At 35.6% G+C, this 23,595-nt stretch overlaps 1 protein-coding gene across 1 annotated transcript in view; it reads right to left on the reverse strand.

Annotated features, from left to right (window-relative positions):
- Positions 1–23,595, reverse strand: part of UBE2K (ubiquitin conjugating enzyme E2 K) — a 72,525-nt gene that overhangs the window by 4,659 nt on the left and 44,271 nt on the right. The window contains exons 3-6 of the mRNA XM_045815827.2: positions 22,230–22,288; positions 13,199–13,281; positions 3,472–3,571; positions 87–215 (exon numbers count right to left, since the gene is read on the reverse strand). Coding sequence (XP_045671783.1) covers positions 87–215; positions 3,472–3,571; positions 13,199–13,281; positions 22,230–22,288 — 371 coding nt within the window. The remainder of the gene's footprint in view (positions 1–86; positions 216–3,471; positions 3,572–13,198; positions 13,282–22,229; positions 22,289–23,595) is intronic.

Here is a 23,595-nt window from a genome sequence, read left to right on the forward strand (position 1 = left end):
TGAACCACTTTTGTCAGCCAAGGATATGCAGCAATAATTTTAAATCAATCAATATTATCAAAATAAGCAAGCCTTTTGTTACTTACCCTATCAAAGCCCATAGCACATAGGTTTTCTATTTTTTTGGTGTATTCTGGACTAGAAACTGGTGCTCCAGCATACACATGTGCCCAAAGTCGAGCTGTCTGTTTGAACATTTCGGGATTTTGTTTGTACTATAATGAAGAAAAAATTGAACGACATGAAAACGCAGTCACAATATTCAAAACTTAATTACCTAAGGACTGGCTTTTTCTAAGTAATTTACATTTAAAATGTGATTGATTCAACTTTCTGTTGCAAATGAGATCACTCAAGAAAAAAAGTCTGACCTGAAGCTGTGATTCACAAGTGTTGACCAAAAAAAGACCAATTATATTTATCAACTTTAATCTCCAATTTCCATAGATATAAGTAACAGAAAACTAATACTACGTGAAGTGAGGTACAGACATGTTTCTAAACACTGCAAAGTGTCAAACACTATACAACCAATTATTTGCTTCTAAAATTGTATGGACATTAACTAACAAATGTAACCAATTTTTGCATTAACCACAGCTCAGAAATAGAATACAACTAGACTGTGCTGTTTTGCTAGACCTGTATTAGTATACAATGATTTAAGAAAATACCATGTGCGAAGCCTTTTTTAAAAAAGATTTTATTTTGGGGGCACCTGGCTGGCTCAGTTGGTAGAGAGTGCAACCCTTGTTCTCAGGATTATGAGTTCAGCCCCGTGTCGAGCATGGGACCTACTTACAGGAAAAAAAAAGATTTTTAAGTAATCTCACACCCATCATGGGGCTTACAACCCTGAGATCAAGAGTCACATGCTCCACCGACTGAGCCAGCCAGATGCTCAATATGCAGCCTTAATTTACAGCATGTTTTGAGATGTTTGTGAACTCACTACACAGTACTTTTGAAAGGTAAGACTTCCCTTTCTCATTAGAAAGAGATAAATTTATTCTCAAATACCCTGGAACCCACATTAATTAACAAATGAAGTATAAATTTAAAATAACTGTTCAATTCACTTTAATATTTCTTTTAAAAGTATTTTACATGTATTAAATATTTTAAGACTGATCAGCTTCTACTATAATATTAAAATGATAAAACTAGATTCTACCTTGTTAATTCCTAACGAGGAAGTCAAATTATTGAACTGTTTTAGGAGCCAGAAGAAAGCTCTAAGTCCAACTTCAGCCTTTGAGGCTCAGAACTCCATAGGAAATCAAAGCTGAGATTCAAGCCATGCTTCTGACTACCAAAAGCAAATGAACAATACATACATACAGCATGTAAAACCCTAATTCTAAGCACTATGAGACAAACAGTAGAAATGTATTAACAAGGATATACATAAAATAAGGAGTGAACAGCTTTTCAAGGGAAAGGAATAGGTTTACTATGAGGAACCAGGCAGAGGAAACATGGCACATTGGGTGAAATGACCAGTAATAATGAACGCCATCTTGAAAAAGTGGGAGTCCAAGGAACAGTAAGAGTTTAGGAGATGAAGCTGGGTTTGTAGACAGTTGAAATCACGGAAAGACACTGCAAACTAAAGAATGTGGATTTACCACGTAGGCGATAACAGAGCTTCTAATAGGTTTTTAGTAGTAAAGTAAGATTTGTACTTTAAAAGCTCACTGGTATCAATGTAGAAGATAGGATGAGGAAGAGGCCGAGGAAGGGACAGCCATCAGAACAGCTGAATTGAGAATTTTTTTTTTTTAGATTTTATTTATTTATTTGGGGGGAGGAACAGCACAGAGGGGAAGTGAGAGGGAGAAACAGACTCCCTGCTGGGCAGAGAACTTGTTTGGGACTCGATTCCAGGACCCTGAGATCATGACCTGAGCCAAACGGAGACGTTTAACTGACTGAACCAGCCAGGCGCCTGAGAAGTTTTTAAAAATGTGAACTAAGGCAAATCAGAGAAGTATGATGACAGAGATACTGGGAATGGAATCACCAAGAGAACAGGAGGCACAGAGAATTCCAAGTCTGTGGCTTGGATATTTAAGCTGATAATGGTATCATATAAGGATGGATAAGTTCACAGGATTTAAGATTCTACGTTCAGCATGGGAACGTTTTGCTGAGATAGCCATGAAACATTCATATAGAACTATCCAGTTCTGAATAGACTCTTGGGCTTAAGGAGAGGTCAAGCCTAAACTTTTTCTCAACTTACAGGTGATAATATCAGTGTGGATATGATCATCCAAGTGACCATATGTAATGGAAAATAAAAGGAACAGTGTCGAAACCAAGAAACTATATTTAGAAGGAGGAAGAAGAGAAATAACTGTAGGAATTAAGAAGGAACAATTGCAACTACCAAGATGAGAAGAAAGTATCTCAGAAGTCAAGAGAAGAAAAAAATTCTAGGTGGCGGCAGGGAAATCCTAATGGTTTAGACAGGGATTGGCAAACTTTCTCACAGAACCAGATAATAATTATATCAAGCTTTTCAGACCATACTGTTTTTGTTGTAACTATACTCAACCCTGCCACTTGTGGCTGGAAGGTAAACAAAAGGATGTGGCTGTACTCCAATAAAACATTATTTACAAAAATAGTTGCTCTAGCTATAATTTGCTGACCTCTGCCTTGGAGATCAGATCAGAACTGAAAGATCAGAACTGAAAAATATTTATTCCACTTGGCAATAAGAGCCTTGGTAACTTTTACCATGCCACTTCAATCATAGGAGCTGGTTAAAATTATCATCAGCTGGGGGAGAATATGGAGCAAATGTTTTATAACCTGAACCTCAGAACTGTGATCCTCCAAGGAGAGTGCTACTTGAAGAAAAGAAAAAAAGTCGAATGGCTTCTCAGGGATGTTTTTTTCTGTGCACATAAAAGCCATAGTTCCAGTAGGGTGGCTGTGCTTTGAGCACTCAGATTTCAGTTCTCTTAAATGTGAAAGAGGGATCAAATGACCATTCACTGTTGTTCCATAAATAGTGTAAAATATGTATTATTTTTATCTTTATTTTTATAATATGCAAATACATTTATACGGTTACAAAAATTATCACCAGGGAGGGATTATCACTAAATGGAGGGATAGATAGATGGATACACACATGATAAAGCATGTATAGTAAAATGTTAATCCCAGAATCCGGATGTAGGTAGGAATATGGGTGTTCACTGTATAAATCTTTTGACACTGTGTTCGAAAATTTCCATTAATTTTTTTTAAAAAGCTGCTATCATGTATCCAATTAGTATATTAAAAATCAATAAAGTTTGCACTATTACATCTGATAAAATAATCTTACCGCAAAAAAGAAAACCACTTCCAAATTTAGTTTCAATAGAACTATGCACGTGTTAATACTACAAACCACTACAGTAGTAGAGACTCATAGGTAAGTATAAGGAAGTCTTTTGAAAGCAGCTACCTTACCTGATTTGCTACTACTGCATCTTGTGGATCATCTGGTTCTGCAGCTGCCAATAGGGCTTGCAATGACAATAATACCGTGCGGAGAGTCATTGCTGCTGCCCTAAAAATCAAAACAGGAAAATACCATAGTTAAGAACATGCTGCATGATAAAAGCATAGTGGATGTTTTCTAGATAAAATATAAAAACTACTGGAGCTAAAACTTATCTAGATTTTATCTTAATCATGTAATTTATATAAATTTATATATCTGCCTATCATATATTTTTCTTTACAACGAATAAATGAGTCTTTCTATTTTTTAAGACAAGTCAAACCATCCTGAACTGGACTTCCTTTTCTTATTGTTGCCAATATCCTTCTGGTCAGCTTTACTCACTGACATAACTTTTTATCCATTTCTCTAGACATAAAGTGATAAACTAGTATATATAATTTTCTTTCAGTGCCACTCCAAAAACATGTAAAATGACATCAAGCAAATATCCCTTATTTTCAAGAAACCATGAAATCATTCCATAACATTCTGAACTAGAGCAAGTTATTTGCTTAAAATACATCACTTAGGGGCGCCTGGGTGGCTCAGTCGTTAAGCGTCTGCCTTTGGCTCAGGGCGTGATCCCAGCGTTCTGGGATCGAGCCCCACGTCAGGCTCATCCTCTGGGAGCCTGCTTCTTCCTCTCCCACTCCCCCTGCTTGTGTTCCCCCTCTCACTGTCATTTATTTATCTGTCAAATAAATAAATAAAATCTTAAAAAAATAATAAAATAAAATACATCACTTAATTCATGCATCTATATAAAGCAAATAGTTATCTAAGAAATGGTATCTACCTAACCAGCAAGGATTCTTACCATTTCTGTTAAAAAACTCTTTGGCCAATATAGATATATTTATAAATACAATAAACCCAACAGTGAAATATTTAAAATGTTGAAGAGTATTAAATAATAAGCCCATTTTATTTTTTTTAAAGATTTTATTTATCTGAGAGAGAGTGAAAGGGGGAGGGAGAGAGAGTGAGTGTGAGTACATGAGCAGGGGGAGGGAGAGGGAGAAGCAGACTCCTCGCTGAATAGGGAGCCCGACACGGAACTCGATCCCCAGGACCCCAGGATCATGACCTCAGCAGAAGGCAGACAATTAACCAACTGACCCCAGCACTCCAGCCCATTTTAAACATTTTATTTTTGTGTAATCTCTACACCCAATGTGGGCCTCGAACTCACAACCGCGAGATCAAGTCGCATGCTCTACCAACTGAGCCAGCCAGGCACCCCACAATAAGCCCATTTTAACCACACAAATTAGATATTCTAAATCTGTCTTTTTCAACGGGGTTCCTCATTTTAACCATGTAACAGAGAAAATTACTGAGTCACTATTTTCTCAATTTTCCAAGGATAATTACAATAAAAGGTAACTTATTACCAACAATGGATGCCTTAAAGCACTGTATCTCACAAAGTGTAGTTTCACCAACCAGGAGTGTCAACATCACCTGGGGAACTTTAAGAAATGAAAATTCTCAGCCTCATCCCAGACCTACTGAATAAGAAACTCTGGGGTGATTTAACAAGAACTCCAAAAGTGATTCTGATGCAACCTAATGTTTGAGAAATACTGCTTTAGTAGATTACAGTGTGAGCTAATTAAGAAAGGCTGTTCTAGGGGCAATTGGGTGATCCAGTCTGTTAAGCATCCAGCTCCTGGTTTCAGCTCAGGTTGTGATCTCAGGGTTGTGAGACCGAGCCCCACATCAAGTTCTGCACTCAGTGCAGCGTCTACTTAAGACTCTCTCTCTCCCTCCCTCTCTAAAATAGATAAATCTTTAAAAAAATAAAAAAAAAGGAAAGAAAGGCTGTTCTAAACCAATATAATAAAATCAATATCACAACTATAAACCTGTATTTTATATAGTAAAGTAAAATTACATTACAAATGAATTTTCATCTAAAATGCTATCAGAATAAAAATTTTTATTGATCAATTTACCCTTTCAGAGATACTTACAGGAACAGGAGAAGAGTGGTTATGAAACAAAAATTAGCTGAAATGCTAATGCTAGCATTAAAGAGAACAGGAGGCCAATGCAGGGCTCCATCCCAGAAACCTGAGGCTCCCTGCTCAGCAGGGAACCTGCTTCTCCCTCTCCCTCTACCCCTCCCCACTGCTCATGCATTCTCTCTCTCTCTCAAATAAATAAAATCTTAAAAAAAAAAAAATGAAAAAGCCATGACGTTACTTCAAACAAAATCTTAAGTTATATAATTTTTAATACAGTTATTTCTTTTGAGGAATCTGAATATTAAAGAAAAATCGTCACTCAAGGAAGTATTTCATACTGAAACAATTATTAAACTCACTTCAACTTACAATAAAAACATGAAAACACATAAAATAAAAGCCATTTAAATCTTTGCAAAATCTTAGCAAAACCTTAATAACGTTACATGAGTAGCTTTATTTGTATCTCAACAAGCCAATAAACCTTTCCTTTAAAACTTGAGCTCTTAAAAGAATCAATTTGGACCCTTGTTTTACACCATATATAAAAATTAAGTCAAAATAGATCAAAGACCCAAGCGCAAGAGCTAAAACTACAGAACTCTTCGAAGAAAACATACGAGGACACTGGAGTTGACAATGATTTCTTGGACAGCACATCAAAAGCACAGGCGACAACAGAAAAAATAAGAGAAATTGGTCTAACTATATCAAAGTTATCTGTGTAGAGAGAAAAACCTCCTGTGCAAAGGATAAAATCAACAGAGTGAAAGGCAACCCAAAGAATGGGAGAAAATATTTGCAAATCATGTATCTGATAAAGGGTTAATGTCAAAGAGCTCCTATAACTCAACAACAAAAAAACAACTAAAAAATGAGAAAGGACTTGAACAAACATTTCTCCAGAGAAGATATACAAATATCTGATAAGCGTGTAAAAAGATGCTTAATATCACTAATCATTAGGGAAACAAATCAATGAGATACTACCTCACATCATTAGAATGGCTACTATCAAACAAAACAGAACAGAAAAATAACGGTTGTTGGTGAACATGTGGAGTCATTGTAATCCTTATGCACAGCTGGTGGGAATGCAAAATGGAGTAACAATTAAAACAGTATATAGCAATTCTTAAAAAAATTAAACAAAGAATTACCATATGATCTAACAATTCCACTTGTAGGTACATTACCAAAATAATTGAAAGAGGGACTCAGATATTTGTACACCCATGTTCATAACAAGGATTATTCACAATAGCCAGAAGGTGGAAGTAATTCATTTCCATCAACCCATGAATGAATAAAATGTGGTATATTCATACATTGGAATACTACTCAGGCTTAAAAAGGAAGACAAATCAGACACATGCTACAACATGGATGAATCCTGATGACATTATGTTAAGTGAAGCCAGGAATAAAAAGACAAATATTATGATTCATGAGAATTCATAGAATTCATAGAAAAGCCAAATTCATAAAGACAGAAAGGAGAATTTGTCATTGTTGGAGGATGAAAGAAATGGGAAGTTATTGTTTAATAGGTATGGTTTCAGTTTTGAAAGATGAAAAGATGGGAGGGGATAGGGTAGAAGGATGAAGAGTGAGGGCACAGAGGATTTTTAGGGAAGTGAAAATACTCTGTATACCATAATGATGGATACATGTCATCATACACTTGTTCAAATGCATAGAATGGACAACACCAAGAGTGAACCACAATATAAACTAAGGACTGAGGGTAATTGAGATAGGTCAATGCAGGTTCCTCAGCTGCAACAAATGTACCATTCTAATACAAGATGCTGACAATGGGGTAGGCTATGCATGTGTAGGGGCAGGAAATTTCTGTAACTTCCTCTCAATTTTGCTATGAATCTAGAACTGCTCTAAAAAAAAATAAAGTACTGGAGACTGGTAGCATAACAATGTGAATATACTTAATAATAGTCATCTGTACACTTACTTGAAACAGTGAAGATTTCCATGTTATATGTCAATTAAAAAAACCAAAGATGATAAATTTTATGTCATAGATATTTTACAATATAAAAAACTTTTTAAAATTAATTTTTAACGATTTATTTATTGTCAGAGAAAGAGAGCGAGTGAGCATAAGCAGGGGGAGTGGCAGGCAGAGGGAGAAGCAGGCTCCCTGCTGAGCAAGGAGCTGGATCTGGGACTCAATCCCTTGACCCAGAATCATGACCTGAGCTGAACGTAGACGCTTAACCAACTGAGCCACCCAGGTGTCCTTAAAAAACTTTATTTAAAGTGAGAAGCTTTTCGGGGCGCCTGGGTGGCATAGCGGTTAAGTGTCTGCCTTCGGCTGAGGACGTGATCCTGGTATTACGGGATCGAGCCCCACATCAGGCTCCTCCACTATGAGCCTGCTTCTTCCTCTCCCACTTCCCCTGCTTGTGTTCCCTCTCTCGCTGGCTGTCTCTATCTCTGTTAAGTAAATAAAATCTTAAAAAAAATAAATAAAATAAAATAAAGTGAGAAGCTTTTCCCTTAGAGATTTGTAAGTTTTTACTATAAATACTTTCTACTTCTTTTATTTACATATTTTATTTTATTTACAGTCTTTATTGGAAGGACACAAACTTATAAACCCCTGAACTTAACAACTTCAAAAATCAGACACTAAGAACCTAAAGATGAACATGTTGAAAGGGAGAGTTTGCTCTCAATATGAAAGGAAAAATCTTAGATTTGATTCATAACAATCTCAATGAGAAAAAGTTATGTTTTCTATATGCTTCAAATTTTTCATAATGAAATGTTGGGGGAGGTATTTATAAACCATTAAGAATTGGCTAAAAGGAAATCTAAATGACACCTGAAACTAGTATTGTATGTCAACTACACTTTAATAAAAAAAACAAAGAACTGATTTAGTTGGTTAAGTGTCAGACTCTTGATTTTGGCTCAGGTCATGATCTCAGGGTTGTGAGATCCAACCCCATGTTGGGCTCCGCGCTGGGTGTGGAGTCTGCATAAAATTCTTTCTCTCCCTCCACCCCCCCCTTTAAAAACACACACACACACACACACACACACACACACACACACACACACACAAAACCCAAAAAGAGTGGGTGCAGATAAAAATGAATGAATGAATGAATGAATGAATTTTTTTAAATGCTAGAGAAAAAAAAAACCCAAATGAAAAGTTTCAAGTTGGACAAAAAATTAATGGTATACAATCACATTGTTTTAATAATCCATTGTAATAAAACTATTATCAAAACAAAACCTAGTCTTCTGGCTCTAAAAACTATAGAAATTATAACATCTTTGATAGTGTAAAGAAGTGTGTATGTTTTTTGGGGCACCTGGATGGCTCAGCTGGTTAAGCGTCTGCCTTCAGCTCAGGTCATGATCCCAGGGTCCTAGGATTGAGCGCCATGTCCAGCTCCCTGCTCAGCGGGGAACCTGCTTCTCCCTCCCCTGCCCCCCACCCATGCGCTTGCTCACTCTCTCTCAGGTAAACAAAATCTTAAAAAGAATTTAAAAACATGTGTATGTTGACTAATCTACATTAATTTTTAAATCTAAATTTAGTAACGTGAAAAAAGTATACACGTAAAAACACAACCTTTCATTCCATTTATTGTTCTTTTTACATAGTACTGACTAAATTCATAATGCACTCAGATTTTTTAGGATTCAGTGTGTAAAAAACAAATCCTAACAGGCAAACAGGAATATGAAATTTCAAAATGTGTCAGCTAATTTTAAGTCAGTGGATGATGTACCTTATAAATCTATCTTCAGTAAATTAATTTTGCTCAGATCTCAATAAACACAGTTAAGATGGCTAATTAAATAGTCATGCATACAGACTCAGTAGGGCCTTCAAAACATAAAACAGCTATGTGAATTGTCAGTATTGTTGACTAACTTTCTGTTAAGGGTCTTCAGAAGACCATCAATATAACTGATGTTTATTCAAAACACTGACTGCTTCTTGAAGATTTTGGCAGCTCTTCTGTTATAAGTTTTTATTAAAGTATAATAAGCCGAGTTAAATGTTATACATCTGGATGAATTTTTATGTATGTATACACCCATGTAACCAGCACAAAGATCAAAATACAGAGTATTTACAGCCCTCAAAAAAACCTCACTCTTGCAACTCCCTTTCACAACCCTCACCTACCCCCAACACTGTCCTAATTTCTATCACCATAAATTAGTTTTGGCTTACTTTGAATTTTATAAAAACAGAATCACACACTATGTGCTCCTTTGTGTCTGGCTTTGGTCACTCGACATGTCTGTCTGAATTATCCATGTTGTTTGTGTCAATACACTTTTTTTTTTAAAGCTTTCATTTATTTATTTGAGAGAGAGACACAATGAGAGAGCATGAGAGGGGGGAAGGTCAGAGGGAGAAGCAGACTCCCCACCGAGTAGGGAGCCCGATGTGGAACTCAATCTTGGGATTCATGGGATCATGACCTGAGCTGAAGGCAGTCACTTAACTGACTGAGCCACCCAGGCACCCCAATACGCTTTTTTTTTTTAAACTACTATGTAGTGTTTCACTGTACGATTATTCCACTATATATCCATTTTCTGGTTGATAGACATTTAGGTTATTGAATAAACATGCTACAAATATTCTTGTACAAGTCTTTTGGTGGACATATGCATTCATTTCTCTTGGATATAGACCTAGGAGTGGAATTGCTGGGCCAAACCAAAGGTGTATGTATGCTGGTTGAGTGGCTGAACCACATTCCTACCATCAATGCAAGAAAACTATTTATAAGCATGTAGTAATATCTAATTATAATTTTAATTTGCATTTCCCTGATGACTAATGATGCTGAGCACTGCTTATCAACCATCTAGGTATTCTCTTAATGCCTGTTCATGTCCTTTAGAAAAGCAGTATCACTGAGTGCAATTTTTATGTGTAGTCATTTTCTTCTATTTCCCCGGGTAAATAGACACCTACAGTCATAATAGGTGTCAGTGGAAAAACATCAGAAAATAGTTTCCATATAGAACACACTGTGGAGTTAATAAACATAGAGTTGTTAAATATTAAAGGTAACTTGACATATGTATTAACAAAAGACCAAGACAGTTTTCTAGCACACCTATCCCAAATTATTCAATGTTTATTCAATTTATTTTTCTGAAGATTACTATCCTCTAGTCTTCTTTACCAAATTCCAGACCTGAACCCTAGAGCTGGCTGTCAATTATATCCACTGACTGTCAATTATACCTCAGTAACCGGGGGGGGGGGGGGGGGGGGCCTTATGATATTCATGTATATCTAATCTCACCTATTTTTATCTATGTGTCTTTGACATTTTAAAATATTTCAATTATATAGATATGAAATGAAACTAAATTCAGCTATTTCACATCTGGCTAAGGAAATGGAACAGTCGACAAAAAGTGTTTCAGTACAAAAGTGCCAAGTTCTCTTTCTACATATACACCATAATCTTTCAACTGTCTATACAGAGATAATCAGAAGTGGTTGTACTGCTGGCTTAACTCCGAACAAAGAGGGGAGTCAATGGAAAATTTTAGTCTGGAGCTATATTTGTTTTTAAAAAGGGATGTGGGGAGAGGGAGCAGGAAGGAGAGTATCACTCTCTGAGAATTGCTGGGTAGGGCAAAGTCAGAAGCAGGGAGGCAGGCTACAGTAATCATTCAGGAAAGAGGTAATGTGACTTGGGCCAGGTAGTAGTAATGAAACTGCTAATTAGATTTTGGAAGTTTCACCAGTAAGATTTGCAAACAGGGTACAGGGTACCAGAGAAACAAGAACCAAGGATCATGAAGAGGTTTTGGCCAGAGCAACTGCAACAATGTAGTTGCCAATAACTTAGATGGGGTGACACAGGTTTGGGTTAGGGGAATGTCAGTTCAGTTTTCAACATGTTTTAAGTTTGAAATGTCTACTACATACATATTGAAGTACAGATGTTAAGCAGGCAGCAGCATGGTGTGGAGTCCAAGAAAGATAAATTTATGAGTTGCTGTGGTATTTAAAAAGTGAAGTTCTAAAATCAGATGAGCGTACCAGGAAACTGAGTATAGATGAAAAGTAGCAGAGGTAAAGACTTACTAGCCCCAAGAAGTACTCTCTCATGTGCAAAGCCCCTAGAAACAAGGGAGGAACTAGTTACGGAATCTGGGAATAGGCACAGGAAAAGGGAGAACAGAAGAACTAATGTCCCAGAGACCAAGTGAAAGAAGTACAATGTCTGCAAATATTCATTAGTATCGCTGAATGATCAAACTATTATAAAGGGTCTTTGAGATAACATTATGGATAAAAACACTGAGGCCTACAAATTGCAAAAAGTCACAAATTAAAAGAATGACAGAATAAAATTAGTTCTATTTCACACTATTCAATGTTTAAGGGTAAGGAATACAGATCAAGAAACCAGATCCCAAGAGATGATCTGAGGGAGGCGGCTTTATTCAGATGTGATATTAGAATAGAAAAGCAAAACCAAACGAACAATTCTTGTTTATCTAATTACTAAATAAACCAAATCACCCAACACTAAATGCTGTCATTTCTGTTTCACCTTATTCAGGTTCCATTCTTTCCCTTTCTGAACAAATCAAACACATAGCTTATCACTGTTTTCGCCCACTCTGATATCTTTTTTAGATACTTCTTGTCTTAGTTTTTTCCATTCATATTGTTAGAATATGTCAGGCTCTACTCTAAGAAAATTACATAAACAATTCATTTAATCCTTTTAACAGCCCTATGAAGTAGTAACTAACCCAATCTTGTGAGATGAGGACACTAAAGCACAAAGGCTAGGTAATTTGCTCAAGACCACAGTTTAGTAAATGGCAGAGTCAGGAACTGAACTTAATGGCTCCAGGAAACACTCTGCTGTTAAAATCAAATCAGATAAAACATGTGGAAAGCACTATAAAGTGCTATGCAAACGAAGGTATCACTTACAAAGGTACTTCTTTCTTCAAATCTGAGAACCTTACCTAAGCTAACTTAACACAACTTTTAACATTTTTGTTGCCTACATTCCATCCAAATCAGAGCTGATCACTTCAATACTTAAGTTTTTTTAGTTTTTCACCAAGTATCTTCCAGAAACAGCAAAGAACCAAATTTACCAAAATAAATGAAATCAAGACTTTTCAAGATGTAAAGCTAGCATCTGACACTACCTAATAAGGCACTATTTATTTATTTACTTTAATTTAAAGATTTTTTATTTATTTGAGAGAGAGCGAAAGCGATCACAGAGGAAGAGGGAGAAGCAGACTCACCAATGAGCAGAGAGCCCGATGTGGGGCTCGATCCCAGGACCCGGATAATGACTGTGATCTCAATTCTAACACACTTTTTAAAAAAGATTTATTTATTTTACAGAGGTGGTGGCAGGGCCAGAGGGAGAGGGAGAGAGAATGTCAAACAGACTCCATGCTTATTAGTGCAGATCTGACATGGGACTCAGGCTCATGACCTGAGCTGAAACCAAGAGTCAGACACTTAACCAACTGTGACACCCAGACACCCCAACACATTTTTGATTATGCACTTAAGAGACTTCATAGTTTTAAAGTTACAGCCCAAATAAGAGAAAGTATAATATATGCTTATGTTTTGAGGCAATTACATGTATAACACTCTGATTATATAGCCTTGGAATTCATTGAGAGGGAAGAAAGTGAATTCAAAATCTCTTACCATTGATCTTTCAGGATATCCAAACAAATAGCCCCTGTGACGGAACTAATATTAGGATGCCATATTTTAGTGATAAACCGGACCTAGAATATAAAGCACACTTGAGTTTTTAAGTAAAAGAAATAAAACACATATAGTTCAAGTACAACCACAAGAAAACGAAATCCACAGATAAAAAAAAAAAAAGTCCATACTTACATTACCATCATTTTGCCTAGCTGAAGGGAAGGGTGTGGAAGACAAAGCATTCAGTAAGCTGAATGCTGTCAGTGACATACATTCTTTTTAAACCTTTTAATAAATGCTCACCCCTAAAGAAATCCAACAATTACCAGGTGTTTACAATTTCCCTAGCATAATAGTCCATGCTATGAGAACTACAACACAGACTAAAATCTAATTACGTAAAGTAACATAAAATCAAAATTAATATAGATGGTAAATGGCAATTTATTTAGCGTCAAGTAGGATGTAGGATAGCTCTGAAGGACAAAGTAAGCAAAATCAGTACACGGAAGCATTTTAGTAGTAAGTGGCTCCTAAATTTTCTGTAGAAATTGTTTTCTCAGATTTTTTTTTTTTAATTCAATAAACATTCGAAAGACACTGGCACCGAGGCTTAGAGTTTAAGAAATTTATCCAAAATCAAATAACTAGTTAGCAATAGAACAATATGCAAACTTACACAATCTCATTTCAGATTCTGAGTCTCTAATCACCTCATTATTTGTCTTAATATGGATAACAAACCGACAAAGTGAAAATGCTAACTCTAACTCTAACTCTAATGCTTCTCTCACCATGAAATGAAATCCAGTTCATCAGTTTTTACGAGCTTTTGAAGGACCAAATATTATTATCTGGGGGAGACCTATTATTATTATTATTATATCTGACATATATAATAGTCATCTGAGACAAAACTCCTTTACACTTAATAGATTAATTGCTGTAAGTCAAGCAATGGTTTGTTTTTTTTTTTTAAAGTAGGCTCCATGCCCAGAGTCAAGCCCAAGTGGGGCCTGAACTCACGACCCTGAGATTAAAACCTGAGCCAATATCAAGAGTCAGATGCTTAATCAACTGAGCCACCCAGGTGCCCCAAACCAAGCAATGTTCTAAGTACTCTACAAAAATTAACTCATCAATATGTGCTCCAAATCTAAGCTATTTATGGAAAGAAGCTAAGCAGATAGCTTCCACTTCTCTCCTTGTGACTGGATTTGTCTATACTACCTGTTATTACTTCCTCACTTAATTACTCACTAACTTATATGCTAAAAAAGAACTTCAAGTTACCAATGACTTCAAAACATCTAAAACTGATGGAATCTTTCCATGTGTTGGTCCATTTTAATTCTTGCTTTCAAAGGTATCTACTTCTCTCAATCCACAGAATCACCAACTCGTTAAACTCGTTAAACAAGACCATCATCCTACACTTGGGTTACTAAACAGTCTACTGACTTTAATACCTTCAGTTCTTTTTCTTTCAATCCATTCTTCACATTGAAACCAAGAGTACCCTTTAAAATAACTAATTCACTACTCTATGTAAGGCCCTTTACTGACTTCTCATTCCCTTTATGTAAGCCTGCACTCTTAAACTGACCCCTAGCCTATCTCTCAAGTCATCTTAAACCCCACCCCCCTTGGGTCTTTCATAGCTGTTTCTTCTCTCAGTAACACATGTTGATGCCCTCTTCTCCTGGCTAATTCCTACTTAATCCTTTAAGTTTTGGTTTCCATATCCCTTCTTCCTCATCTGTTCTCACAACACCCCATACTTTCCTATGTCATCATACTGATCACACTTCTATAATCTCTTCCTTATATGTCTTCCCTAAAAGGCTTCCCTAAAAGGCTCAGTATTTATCCTGCTTACTAGCGTATCCCAAGTACCTAAAGTATCTCACACTGAATGAACAGGCAATTACCATTATGACAAACCTGTTATTAGAGCTAACCAACATCCCTCTCAAATATAGAGCAGGTCAAAAAAGACAGGCATACAGGTGTTATGTACAACAAACATTTCTTCCTAACAGATATAACCACGATATTCGTATCTTAATTTCTACCATTCACCGAGTTAAAGCATAAAGATACGAAATAACTATATGCCATAATTTCAGTAACTCAAGGACATTACAGCATTTTGTGACTTTAAAACAAAAACTGCTCAATCTCTTCAACACTGGAAAAAGAATTTCATTTCATTTTTTAAAAAGATTTTATTTTTGGGGCGCCTGGGTGGCACAGCGGTTAAGCGTCTGCCTTCGGCTCAGGGCGTGATCCCAGCGTTACGGGATCGAGCTCCACATCAGGCTCCTCTGCTATGAGCCTGCTTCTTCCTCTCCCACTCCCCCTGCTTGTGTTCCCTCTCTCGCTGGCTGTCTCTATCCTGTCGAATAAATAAATAAAATCTTAAAAAAAAAAAAAAAGATTTTATTTTTAAGTAATCTCTACACCCAACATGGGGCTCAAACTCACAATCCAAGATCAAGCATCACATGCTCCACTGACTTAGCCAGCCAGGTGTCCCAGGAATTTTAAATTACTACTGAAGTCATCAGACGGTTTATGGTTAGGCAAGTGATCTAAGGTGTCTTTTTAAAGAGGAGTCTTCAATACATGATCTCTATAAATTCTGTATGAAAACAAATATGCATATATGCAGGATCAAGGAAATTATTAAACTATGTTACTTTGTACTAATCTACAGTTTTAGGAATAAATGCCTTCGAAATTTCCAAATGATGTAATAAAAAAATTTTCAAGAGGACATTCCATCACCCACTACTATGGATATAAGTACTTATCTTAGTTTTTTCTGTGATCTACCACTATGTATCTCCTATTCTTCTTTTGTTATTCTTTATCAACTACCTCATTTCTTAGATTTTTTTCATGTCTTTTTCTTTCTCAAGCCTTAATATTACTAGTGGTATCCACATGTGTTCCAGAATTGTGTCCTATTATTTTATATCCAATTAACATCTACTGTATTTGTCACGTTTTCTTATAGTGCCAACACCTCTGTTGTATATCAACAAAAATGTAGAATCAAAAACACTTGAAGGGATGAAGCATAAGAGTAAGTAAAAATACAAGGACATTTATTATGACCTACTTTAGTCATATTTGACACTAATTACAAAACAGGTACGAAATGGTTTACAGTATTAAAAGACTTACTAATCACAATTCAAGCCTCCTTATTTTCACCAATGACACTAATACCAGCACCATCTGGGGAACTTCAGAACACTCATTACCTTTGAGGAACACTCAAAAGAACTTCTTTATATAGAAATATTGAAAATACATAAATATAAATAAATATCTATTTATAAAGGATAAATTTTTATAAAAATATTAAAAATTTTAAAAATATTGAACATATTATACAGAATTATAAATCTTAACACAATGTACACAGTGTTATGAGACCAAAACAAAGGAAGGAGACTATTCTTATTATCTACATTGGCATACCATCATCACTAATCTATTTGTTTTTTCCATCACTAATCTTATCTCCTCCTGGAGGACAGTATCCTATTCATTCACTCTTTAGTTCAAACACTTCAGCACCTACTTCATGGTAAATTTAAGCTCACATTTCCACTGAATTACCAGTTTCAAACTTTGAACTCAAGGATGTTACGATATGAAACCAGCTTTAACTAACTTATTGTACAAAAAAAATGCTATATTATTTTAAATATGCATGTGCAGATGGGCAGACCCATTAAAAGTTATTAACGATGTTATTTATGGTCAATTTCACATATAAAACTACATTTATGTCAAGAAAAAACAGGAAAATTCACAACTTAATCTCTAATACATAACTAGACAAATCATTGAGGAAGAGTCTTCCTAATTCAATGAATTTTTTCATTAATAATATAATTCCCTTTAGAAATAACACTAGTTGTATGCATTGAATTAAATTCCTTCTACACTATATTCAGCTGACTCAAAGATATATCTTCTCTATTTAGAAGCAAACCTTCTGCTCTTCAGGTTAATAATTTATTGCAGAATAATAAAAAAGAAATACTCTGTGACCACTGTTACCAAACATGTAAGTTTCAACCTTACATTTTAGCTGCACAATGGTAAGAGAACACAACCAGCTACCTTCAGTACTGTTATCTCATGAGGCTTAAAATTAAACCCGAGCCTACATATTAAACGTATGTGAACAAAATCCAGCAAGAAATTTACAAATACTCCCCATTTTTTCCATTATATTTACCAATCAGTAACATATTTAGAACATATTTATAATATGATCATTTACATTTACTGCAAAAGCTTAATGCCATAAATGGGATGAGTACCATATTTAAAAGAATACTAAATTACAACTAAGATTAACTAGTTGAAGCCGGAGGAAGATACATTAGAATGATTAAAGGAAGACTTTTCTAAATCTTGAAGCTACCTCAATAAGGAATGTCTAGAATTAGGATAGTAGTGGCCTGAAGAACAATGGGAGCTCTGTTCTCATGTTAAGAGTATTTTTCCCACTGTGCTAAGAAAAGGAGGGTGAGAGAGGGACGAATAAAACACTGATTTCAATCATTAAATAAAATAATATATCAAGTGCCTGAAACAGAGCCAGGGCTATGCAATCGCCTTGGAGCTATATAAGACTATAGAGGGAAATAATTAAACACTTTCACTGAGATCATAATTCACCTAAAGTGCACAACTCCATGACGGTTTTCAGTATACTCACAGGGCAGCCATGTAACTAATCATCAGCAGTCATTCCCCATTCCTCACACACCCCCAGTCTTAAGCTACCACTGACCTATTTTCTTGTTTCTATGGATCTGCTGCTTCCAATGTTTCATATAAATGAAATCATACAATGTGTGGTCTTTTGTGTCTGGCTTCTTTCATGTAGCATGATGTTTTCAAAGTTCATCTATCTTATACCACATTATCGGTACTTCATTTGTTTTTATAACCAAAATATATTCCATGGTATAAATATGCCACATTTTATTTACCCATTCAGTTGATGGGCATTTATGTCATTTCCACTTTTTGGCCATTATGAATAATGCTGGTATGAACATTTGTATACAAGCTGTTGTGTGGACATGTTTTCATTTCTACCAGGTAGGTACCTAGAAGTAGAGTTGATAGGTCATAACGTAACTCTATGTTTACCATTTTGACCAAATTATGTTCCAAAGCAGCTCCAACATTTTACATTCTCACCAGCAATGAATGAGAATTTCAATTTATACAGGAAATACAAGTGTCAATGCTATACTTTCAAACGATGTCACAGAAGGACGCCAACAGGCTACTTCAAGAAGGGCCTTTTAGAGTGGTAGTCACTGGTTAATGCTAATATTTACATAGTGCTTACTCTGCGTAGACACATTTATAAGATTCACTATTTCATTAAATCTCAGGTATCGTGGAATTATATAATATAATACACCATTACTTTATGTACCCTGAGGAAAAAAAAAATCTGCCAATTAAATTATGACATGTCATCCATCGAAAGGTGTATTTTCATTTCAGAGATATTAAACATGTGTAAAAGGGGTGCCTGGGGTGGCTCAGTCGGTTAGGTGTCTGCCTTTGGCTTGAGTCATGATCCCGGAGTCCTGTGATGAGCATAGTGTCGGGCTCCCTGCTCCTTGGGGAGTCTGCTTCTCCCTCTGCCCCTCCCCCTGCTCATGCTCGCTCGCTCTCACTCACTCTCTCAATAAATAAAAATAAATTTTAAAAAAACTTAAAAAGATATGTGAAAAAATGTTTCATAATTCTATGAATTCTATTATAATAATTTGTACATGGATTAATTCCTTTAATCTTTATAATCCTAAGTGAGGATTTTATAGATGAGGCAACTAGGGAACACAGCTTGCCTAAAATCATAAAGCCAGGAGTGCCTGGGTGGCTCAGTTGGAGAATGCAGCTCTTGATCTTGGGGTAGTGAGTCTGAGCCCCACGGTGGGCAAAGATTACTGAAAAAAAAAATTATAAAGCCAATTAAATGGCTGAAGTAGATTTGAACTTTCTGGTGGACTGCTCTTGTTGGTGCAGTCATATTCATTGTTTTAGAGATTATGCCCTCACTCCTTCCTCATCAGGATCAAAAAAGTAGAGCACACTGGGCCTTATGGGATTTGGGTTCCATTTAACCTCTAAGCCTCAGGTCCCTCATTTATTAGAACTGTTAAGACTGTTTCAGGAAAGGCATATAAAATTCTTAGCACAAACGAAGTGACAGCTGCTACTGCCATTACTGAATAGTAAAAAATGTAGTGGCTGAAAGCAGCCTCTTTTGAGATCTTTTCTTTCTTCCTCATTTCCATTAAAAAACTTTTTTAGGCTATGAGGGCATCCTTATCTTTAAACATTTAAAATCTTTTGTTAAATTTATGGTATTCAACAATTAAAGTATCCTCAAGTGTGTATTCATCCCAATGATAACATTAAAACCTAGACTGAATCCAGTGGAGAGTAACCAGGATGAGGATGAAAATTAAGTCACAGATACAAGATGACAGCTTAATCATAGTGGTCATCTCTAAATGGTCATATTGAAAAATGTTTCTTTTTTCATAATTCACTACATAACTTTCACAAATTTCTACAAAAAGTGCAAACCACCTTTTTAAAAAAAAATGTTTATTTATTTTAGAAAGAGAGAGAGAGACAGCACAAGCAGGGAGTGGCAGAGAGAGAGAATCTCAAGGCTCCATGCCCATCATGGAGCCCGACGCAAGGCTTGATCTCACAATCCTGAGATCATGACCTGAGCTGAAATCAAGAGTTGGATGCTTAACCGACTGAGCCACCCAGGAGCCCCCAAACTACTTTTATAACAGAGGGGGAAAAAAAATCAAGAAAAAAAAAATCAACCAGCTTAAAAGGTAGAAACAACCAAATTGTCCCTCATTGAATGGATAATGTGGCATATATGAACAACGGAATACTATTTAACCTTAAAAAGGAGTAAAATTCAGATACATGCTGAAATATGCATGAACCTCGAAGACATTATGGTAAGTGAAATAAACCAGATACAAAAGGACAAATATTGTGTAATTCCACTTAACTGAGGTGCCTAATCAAATGCATACAGAGAAAGTAGAACAATGGTTATGGAGCTGGGGGCATGGGGTAAGGGAGTAGTTACTGTTTAACAGGTAGGATAAAAAAGTTCTAGAGATGGATAGAGGTGATGACTGCACAACATGACTATATTTAATATTTAATATCACCGAATTGCAAACTTAGAAATAGTTAAAATAGCAAATTTTATGTTATGTGTATTTTACAACAATTTAAAAGAATCAAGTGGGCATATCAGAAACTAGATGTACGTAAGATACAGAATAATAGACACTCCAAACCAGTAGATGACCCCAATGTACCCTGGAACTTCCATTACCATGTCTATTCTTAAATGGGAACAACCAATAGGTTGAATGAATTCCAGAATATTTTCGACTGACTGCTATCATATGCTCAAGGACACTCAAGGAGTCACAGAAAATACAAAGATGTATTAAGATGTGGTCCTTCACCTCAGGGGCATAAAAGCTAGTGAAAGCTACATACCCCAAATGTTTTAATTGGTACTGTATTTGTGTTGGTACTAGAGTTGACCCTTAAATGACATGGGTTTGAACTGCACTGGTCAACCTATATGTGGATTTTTTCTGATACAGTACAGTACTTTAAGTTTCTCTTTATGACTTTAATATTTTTCTCTAGCTTTCTTTATGGTAAGAATACAGTATAAAATACAATATAAAATCCATATATAAAATATGTTGTTAATCAACTTTGTTATTGGTAAGGTTTCTGGACAGTAGGCTATTAGCAGTTAAGTTTTTGGGGGAGTCAAGAGTTACACATGGATTTTCGACTGCATGGGGAGTCAGTGCACCTAACCCCACACTGTTCACAGGGTCAACTGTATATAAATTACATAAAATGCTACTGAAAGAGTAGAGGAACAATCTGATGGATACAGCTGAATGTAAAAGGTGATATACTCCACCTAGACCTCAAAAAAAAACCCTAGAATTTTAAATGATACAGATAACGATTCAAGTGAAAATGACAGAAAAGTATGAAATAATAAGCACCATCTACAAACAGCAAATAATCCACTTTGGAAAATAAGAACCATGTAGTGGGTAAGGGTGGTAGAAAATTAGGATGTAAAAGACAACTGGGGTCAGGCTGTAGGAGGTTTTAAATGCCCAGCTAAGGAGTTTAGACTTTACTAACAAAGAAAGAAAAGAAACATCAAAACTGCACTTTAGAAAGATTTATAGAACAGAACTGCAAAGAATGAGTAGGAGTGGCAAAGATGGATTAAATAATAGGCAAAACAGGAAAGTAATAAAGCTGAATGCCTACACTAAAGTGATAATAGCAAAAGTAAAGACATAAAGGAAGCTGTTCAGTGAAAAAATAAGTTTAGGTTAGTTCTCTTTGTTATACATGACCTAGGGCATTCCATTTCCTCTTTTAATATTCATCAGTTGCAATTATTTGTTCATAATTTTGTTTTTTGCTAGAATGTGAGCTCCATGAAAGCAAGGACAGTATAAGTCTTATTTATTGCTACACTGGCACATAGTACTCAAAAGACTACTGAATGAATTCAGAATATACTCTTCCAAAAAAAAAAAAAAAAAACCCACCCAAAACATACTTCTTTGAGACAAGTAAGAATCTGCATAAGGGTTCTCTAAATTTGGGAACATTGCAAATTTTTCCAGACCTAGAATTTAAGCCACTGTCAGATGAAAATCCTATTCCTGTCTACAGCCATTACTAGCTGCCTCTGAGTAAGCTTGCTTTTCATTCTAATTCCAGAAGCAAACCATCTGCCATTACCTGAAATCTTGTTCATACTAAATTTATACAGACAACTCAAAAAGCTGTAATCCTAATAAGCACTAAAATATAAATTAAATGGGAAAAAAATTTAGAAGTTCATGCACAAAAAATATGCTTACAATACCTTAGGGGGATTAAATGGATATGTTTCTGGTATTTTTATCTCTAGCTGATATCTTCCTCCTAAAAAACGGGGGAAACAGAAAGTTAAGAATGCTGCTCACTTCAAATATCTGAAGCCAAATATAATGACATAACTTTTCAAAACATGTACTATTTCATATTCAATTACAACAAATTCATTTTAAAGGTGAAACCCAAAAAGGAAATAATAAAAACACTAGTTAATTGAAAGGTTATTTAAAACATATAAAATAGCCATTTTACACAACTATATTAGTTTATCGGTGAATAACAGCTAGAGATAGATGAATACATTAAATCCAAAGATAATCCAATGCTTCATTGGGTCAGTTAGGTAATACAGGTCACGTCTCCTTGTTTCCTCTAGCCCACACTGAAAAGAGTTGCTAAATAACAGAAAATATGGAAAGAATAAAAAGGGAAAAGGCAAGGAGGTATAAGGTATAGATGGTACAGAGGAAAAAGGACATATGGTTATGTCATAAACTGAAAAAATCTACTTCTAGCTGGTTCCCTCAATTCCAAAATTCCCCAAACTTTTAACTTGCGCCCTAAATGAAAGGCCAACACTTCTTGTTAAAATTTTAAAAATAAAATTCAACAATAACAGATAGGCATAAAGATAAAAAACTATTCTCTTCCTCTCAATAGGTATACAAAAGGAAACACCTTACAAAGAGGTTGTTCTAACCAGTAATGTGTAAACAGAATGCAGTATTCTGTTTTGAAGTCATCCTGAGCAACTAGCAGCGAAATACGTATTTTAAAAAGTTTATCTAGCTTTCCGTAAGTGGGTAAGTCAAGGGGAAGGTAACTGCTGTGCAGGAAACTCTGAAGGGGGAAGTCTTCCACTGGGGAAGAGGGTGGATTTGAATCCTAACTTCAAGGAACCTTCCAATCCTAAGATTTTATGATCCATTAACATAGAATACACACTATTCCAAAATGTAACAGATAAAACTGTACAACTGAAATACTTACATATGAAACTATGCCTAGGATTTGCTTCAAAATAATGAAGGGATGGATCAGATCAAAGACTGGCCCTAAGTTGATATTTATTAAAGCCGGATGATAAGTACACCAAAGATTCATTATACCATTTGTGTTCTGTATATAGCTAAAACTTTCCATAATAAAAGTAAAATAAAATAAAAACTATGCACAGTATTATTAACTTCAAAATTTCATAATTCAATTCTCAGTATATCCTGGATTCTCTCAAATCCACCTCCCTCCATTGTTAGGAATAGATGAATGTGGATCTGGGAGAAAAACAAAAGAGCAATTCACTTGGTACCACTTTCTTCAAGCCCTTTCTGGTCCCAATTCTTCTTTTCTTGCTA

The sequence above is a fragment of the Ursus americanus genome, chromosome 8 (assembly GCF_024610735.1).
Source record: "Ursus americanus isolate L20-20 chromosome 8, mUrsAme1.1.p, whole genome shotgun sequence".
Lineage (NCBI taxonomy): Eukaryota > Metazoa > Chordata > Mammalia > Carnivora > Ursidae > Ursus > Ursus americanus.